The 6,148-nt window shown below is 57.9% G+C and overlaps 1 protein-coding gene across 1 annotated transcript; it reads left to right on the top strand.

The window, feature by feature from the left end:
- Positions 1-707: 707 nt before the first annotated feature.
- Positions 708-5,692, top strand: LOC107199013. The gene is made up of 13 exons (XM_033511635.1): positions 708-1,325; positions 1,401-1,549; positions 1,802-1,949; positions 2,158-2,348; positions 2,431-2,568; positions 2,844-2,958; positions 3,131-3,268; positions 3,495-3,671; positions 3,803-3,958; positions 4,118-4,219; positions 4,584-4,686; positions 4,918-4,978; positions 5,293-5,692. Exons 1-12 carry the CDS (start codon positions 708-710, stop codon positions 4,974-4,976), a joined length of 2,094 nt encoding a protein of 697 aa, XP_033367526.1. The 3' UTR covers positions 4,977-4,978; positions 5,293-5,692.
- The last annotated feature ends 456 nt before the right edge of the window (positions 5,693-6,148 follow it).

Raw genomic sequence — 6,148 nt, forward strand, 5'->3', positions numbered from 1 at the left:
AGACTGTGAGACTTGTAACCTGGAACTTTTCTGAGGCATCTCCCATCCTCCCAGCCTCTGTCCTCAAGGTGAGACTGTGGGACTTAGTGAGCACAATCATTTACAAGAAGTCTCCAGTCATTGTGGCAGGAGACCTTGAGACCAGACTGCAGGACTTGCTGTCCTGTAGGCTTCCTGAGGCTCCTTGTCACAGGTGCCTTTAAGGCACAAATGAACGACTTGTTGACTCAGAGATTTCCCAAGGCATCTCTCTTTAAGGTGCCTTCGAGGCAAGATTGTGTCATGGCAGGCAGATTCCTCAGCCTCTTCAAAGTGTTCAGGGGGAAAAGAAAGAAAGAACCTGGAGCTTCCCCAGCACAAATGCCTGAAGAGCCGGAGCAATTTCAACCACTGCAGGATGGTGAGCGGCAGAGCTGGGCCACAGGGCTGATGGCTGCAGCCAGCTAGACCCCATCCCATCCCATCCCATCCCATCCCATCCCATCCCATCCCATCCCATCCCATCCCATCCCATCCCATCCCATCCCATCCCCTCCGCTGTGGACATGCCCATGGACAGGACGGAAGAGGGGCTTGAGCTGACCCCGGCACTGGCCGTGCTCCATACCCTGAGCCATCCCAGGACTGTCCCTGCCTGGGGAGTGCAGGGCTGGGCTGTGTTCTCCAGCCTCTCCCGCAGCCCCTCAGCTCTGGCTGCTCTTTGCCAGATGCAGCCATGGACAGGAAACAAGAGCAGGACACCGCCCGTGGCCGCTTCAGCAGAGCAGCGCAGGTACCTGCAGCCATCCCCACCTGGGCTGGGCCTGCTGTCACTGCTCAGCCCAGCACCACACTTGGAGCACTCCATGGAACATGCCTCTCTTCCCTGTCCTTTGTTCTCCTTGCAGAGGTTCCGGAAGTTTCTGCGCATTCGGCATAGAAAGAACACCACCACAGCAGCAACTGAGGGCACAGCTGAGCCTGACTCTGGGCTGGCCGAGCTCCAGGCAGAGCCTGATGTCAGCCCAGATTCAGCTGAGCGCTCAGAAGACTCTGACGCTGCAGTGAATGATGAGAGGGCAAACTCTGACATGGCAGGGAATGAGGATGAGGCCATTCCAAATGATGACACTGGAGAGACTCAGGGCATTGCATATGCTGACATCACACCCGCTCCTGCTCTGAGTCAGGAACTCATAATGGACCATTTCAAGGACAGTGTTTCTTCTGAGCAGCAGGTACCCAGCCTGGGGCCAGAACTGGAGGCCTCCCTGGATCATGTTCCCTCTCAAGCCACATCCACAGGGCCCCCTCAGCCTTTGAGGCCAGCAGAATGTGATGGGATGGTAAGCACTTCTTGGGAAAGCTGGGGAAGTTGCTGCCTTGGACAGCACTCCAAGGCTTCCCCATGCCTCCTCCAGGTGCCAACTATTGTAAGGAATATTCATCAGAGTCTCATGTCCCATGTCACTGTGGATGCCAGGCAGCAAATTGACATTATAAGGCTGGCTGAAGAACACCCGGCCGATGTGGCGCTGACCCTCCTGCGCTGTGCCCCATCGTGTGACAGGTATGGGGCCCACGTGCCTTGAGAGCTCAGGGCTCCCCAGCCTTTAGGGCCCATGGCCCTGCACAGCCTGTCCAATGGGCTCTGCCCAACAGGCAGAGAGGTCCAGGAGCCTCGGGCCCCTCTGTTTCCTGAGGCTGCTGCCAGTGCTCCCTCCCTGTCCCTCAGGGCACTGGGACTCTGTCACCTGGGACCCCACTGCTGCACAGGGCATGGTGACTGAGACACCCCTGACACAGAGCTCTGATTTCACAGAGCTGCTGCAATGATGTGGCAAACCATAGGCTCGTCAGGACCAACAGTGGAGAAAGTGCTGCCAGCACTGCTCTGTGTGATGGAGAACTGGCCACTTTGCAGCATCTGCACCTCTGATGGAGACAACCAGGATGTTTTCCCCCTGACTGTGAGTTTCAGGAGCTGGCCTTTGATCAACCATCAGTTGCTTCTCCAGCAGCTCTCCATCCTCTCCCTGCCTCAGGCACTGGGCTGAAACCTGGGCTAGCGGCAGGCTCAGGGGACACCAGGCCTGCTGCTCCCCCTGTGCCTCCCCTTGGGCCCTGCCCCATGGACACCTCGGCACTGAGCGCTGTCTTTGGGTGCTTCTTTTGCAGGCAACTGTGGTGCTCTGGGTGATTATCCAAGTGCCTGAATGCCACGAGGCGATGATCCTTTATTCTGCCCGCCTGTTTGTGGCTCTGCTGTTCCATGTTGTCATCACCACCCAGCAAATGCCACCAGTGGAAGCTGACAGCATCTGGAGAGCATGCCGGGAACAACACCGCTTTCCCAGCAACCCCAACAGGTGCCAGTCCTCCTGTCCTTCCCATGCCCTTGTGGCTGACACCAATGCAACCAATGTGACCTGGGCTTTGCTCTGCACACAGGTTTGCAGTGCGGACCCTGAAGGCTCTGCTCTGCCGACTACGGTGTGACAACGAGTTGATGGCTATGGAGCGCAAGCGTGGCTGGGACACGCTGCTCTGTGCTGACACCCAGCACTATGCCGTGGGTCTGCTGGCCAGGTCAGACCCCCTTCTCCCCACTGCCTCTGACATTTGTGCCCTCTGCCCAGGCCGTCCCTCATGGCCCCGTGGTCCTGGCCAGAGGGCCTCGTCACTCAGCGATGGCCGAGCAGACTGGTAAAAGCTGAGAGAGGAGGGTGCTCAGAAGGAGCCACCTCTCAAAGTGCTTCCAGTCCTCCAGGGATGCTGGGGAAAGGCCGGACCTCTGTGAGTCATTCCTGGGAGAGGTTTGCCTTCCCCACCTCAGGGTCTTGGTGCTGTTTTCCCCCTGACAGGGAGATGCGCCATGTCTTGATCCCCTTCTGTTCCCACATTGCGCTCCAGCTGCTCAAGTCACTCAGAAGGGAGGAGCCATGCTGTGATCTGTCCTTCCTGGCATTCCTTGTGGAGGTGAGCCTGATGGCCAGCACTGCCTTGCTGAGCTGCCTGCCAGCCCTGTCCCCTTGCATAGCCACAGCTGCCTGGGACGGTGCCCGTGCCCTGTGCTGCTGCCTGGACCCAGCCCTGTGCACTTCCAGGCTCCTGCCGGCCGGCTCCCCTCTCACTGCCCTGTGCCTTTCAGGTCCTGGATTGCCTGGACTTGAGTGAATGTAGTGACAGTGTCCTGGAGATCATGTCAAGGCACCTGCAGAGCAAGTGCAGGCAGAGGTGTCGCCTGGTGCTCAGAGGCCTCGTGGTGCTCAGCAAGTATCCCTTGATGGTGAGAAGGGGGCAGCAGCTGAAGCTGTGCTGGGGAAAGAAGTCCCTTGGGCTGGCTGGGCTTCAGGAGCTCAGGCAGCTGCTCCCAGCTCTCCTGCCTCACCTGCCTGAGTGCTTTGGCCTTTGGCCTCTGGGCCCGGCAGCAGCAGGGTGGGGTTGCAGTGCCAGGGAAGTGTTGGTGGTGAAGGTGTTTGTGGCTTCCCAGCACAGCCTTGTGTTCCACACAGGCCGTAAGAATGTGCAGCTTGTCTCAAAGCCTTCAGGAGCTGCTGGGTGACGCAGATGGAGATGTTGTTGACATGGCCCTCTGTGTATTCAGTAATATACTCAACAATAAAGACATCCTGATATCCAGTACCACTGCCCCAAAGCTGGCTGAGGCACTCCTGCTGCTCTTTGACCATGTAAGTGTCTGCACCCATCCATGGGCATTGGCTGCTGTCCAGAAACTTTGTGTCTTACAGATTTTTGGGCCTTTGCCCAGGTGAGCCTGGAGTAATTGGTATTAAGGTCTTTTTCTCTTCTTTTCCTCCAGGACCACAGCCATGTGCAGCTGCTCTCCCTTGACCTCTTCTTCAAGGCGATGGATTTGGTAGTGGATGAGGGAAAAAAGCCCCTGGAGAAGATTTTGAGCCAGAGCCTGATTCCACTCTTCTTCCACTGCCATGATGAGAACTGGCATGTGGCAAAGGTCAGGTTTTGTGTGATGCCGGTGCATCCCTGGGAGGAGCATCGGCTTCCTCATGCCCTGGAACCTCCCAAGCTGCAGCCTCCTCTGGGCCCTGTCACCCAGACAAGAGTCCTGTGCCCTGGGCTGCAGTGCCATCTCTGCATCTCCGCTGCTCTCCAGGCCTCTCAGAAAACGCTGATTCGTGTGGCCGAGTTCCTAAAGAGGAGGAATCTCAAGCAGCTGATGAAGAAGGAGCAGCTGTCAAAGTTTCCCGAGTGTCTGGTACGGATGGCCTGGAGAAGCCCAAGCCGCAGCCCCGGGTGCTCAGTGTGTGGGGCTGGCAGCTGTGGTGCCTGCCCAGTGCTGCACCCAGGGGTGCCAGCCTGCGCCCCACACGCCGCTCCCTTCCCTGGGCAGCACAGGTTCTTCTCCAGGCTCCTGTGGCCCAAAGCAGGGCTGCAGGGCAGGACAGCACCGCCACTCCTTGGGCAGCACCCAGCCCTCTGCCCCCTCCAGAGCCCGGCACCAGCGGCTGCTGGCCGGGCCTCAGGGCTGGGCGGGCACGGGGGGCCAGGACTGGCCACAGGCAGCGCCCGGCCAAGGGGCAGAGCCCGCACCAACCCTTCCCTCCTGCCGCTCTCTCCAGCTGGCAGAGGACACGAGCCGAGCAGCCGATCACTTTCGCCAGGCCCTGCCATACCTGGATAGCTCACAGGAGACCCTGCAAGAGGTGGCCATCATGTTCATTGGTGAGTCATGAGCTGTGAGGCAGTGACATCCAGGCCTGGTGCCCTGGAGCCCCGCCTGCCCTCAGGGCTGCTGCTGCCAGCCTCTGGCAGCCGTGCCCTTGGGCTGAGTCAGGATGCGGCAAGGGCCCGGGCTGAGCCCTGCCGGGGCAGGAGGCCGTGTGGCCACAGGGCTGGCAGCACCGCTGGCAGGGAGCTGTGCTGCTGGGGCCCTGACAGGCTCTGTGTTCCCAGAGATGGTCGCAGTGTTCATGCACAAGGTCGCAGAAGGAAGAGCTCCAGGTCCTCAGTGAGGGTGAGTGAGAGCAGCGGGTGGTCAGTGGGGGCTGGCAGGGGGCAGTTGCAGTGCCTGGGCAGGGAGCTGCAATCCTTGGCTCAGCTGCGGTGTGCTTCATTCCTTGTGTGGATGAGGGCTGGTGTGGGCAGAGAAGAGAAAGATATTTCAGGGATATGGGTGGGATTTGTGGCCAGCACCTGCTGGCTGATCCTGTTGTCCAGTCCTCTCTTGTGGCCATTGCAAGAGCCAAGTGGAATGTCCTTGGTAGGAATGTCTCCTAGGATCCCTGCAGATGCATGCCCTGACTGTGGCTCTCTTCTTCTCTGTTTCAGCCATTCAAACCCTGAGAAAGACACCAGTCCATCCCACTGTAACCTGAATATTCAAGCCCAGCTTGCCAGTGAACGAGTGTCCCAAGAACAGCACCAGGAGACACTGAAGAGGACACCACCTTCCAGTGCTGGTGGAGAACCAGGCACAGCTGACGACTGGCACAGCAGAGCCTGTGGGATGCTCATGGGGCTTCAGCCCTCTCCCTGCCTGTAGATTGTCCTGGTCTCTAGCCCTCAGACTGTGCCCATCCCCTTTTTTTCTACTCTTCCCTCTACTCTTCCTCCCTTTTGACAGCTCCTTACCTCCAGCCCTCATACCATGCCCATCCCCTTCTTTTCCTTTCCAGCTCTTCCCTTTGCTTCTCCTTCCATTAATAAAGAGTTTGACTTTTTCACTTTACCTGCCCCTGTGTGGAGCTGAAGTGGCACAAATCCTGAGCGTTGTGACACCCAGGCCCCTCCTGCTGTTCTCTTCTGCACCGTGTTTTGTGCAGAGACGCAGAGGAACGAGCGCAGATCAGGCTGGAAAGGTCCCTGTGCTGAAGGTCCAGTTCCACAGCATTGTGGAGTTAAAGGTCTCACTGAAGGCCAGCAGTGGGACAAGGAGCCTGTGTGTGTCAGGGACCAAAGTTGTGTCTACGGCCCTGCCATATTTGGTCCTCTTGTGCACATCAACAGGATAATGAAGAACAGACAATGAAGGAAATCTTATGGGTTAACTGCTGGGAATTTGACCCTTAAGAGGAACAATAGATTAATCAATTGATGGGAAGTTAACCTGTGAAAGAGGAACAGTAAGAACAAGGCTGTTATGGGCATGGTGACCTTACTTCATGTACTGGCCAAGGGTAAATTG

Source organism: Parus major, unplaced genomic scaffold, assembly GCF_001522545.3.
Source record: "Parus major isolate Abel unplaced genomic scaffold, Parus_major1.1 Scaffold405, whole genome shotgun sequence".
NCBI lineage: Eukaryota > Metazoa > Chordata > Aves > Passeriformes > Paridae > Parus > Parus major.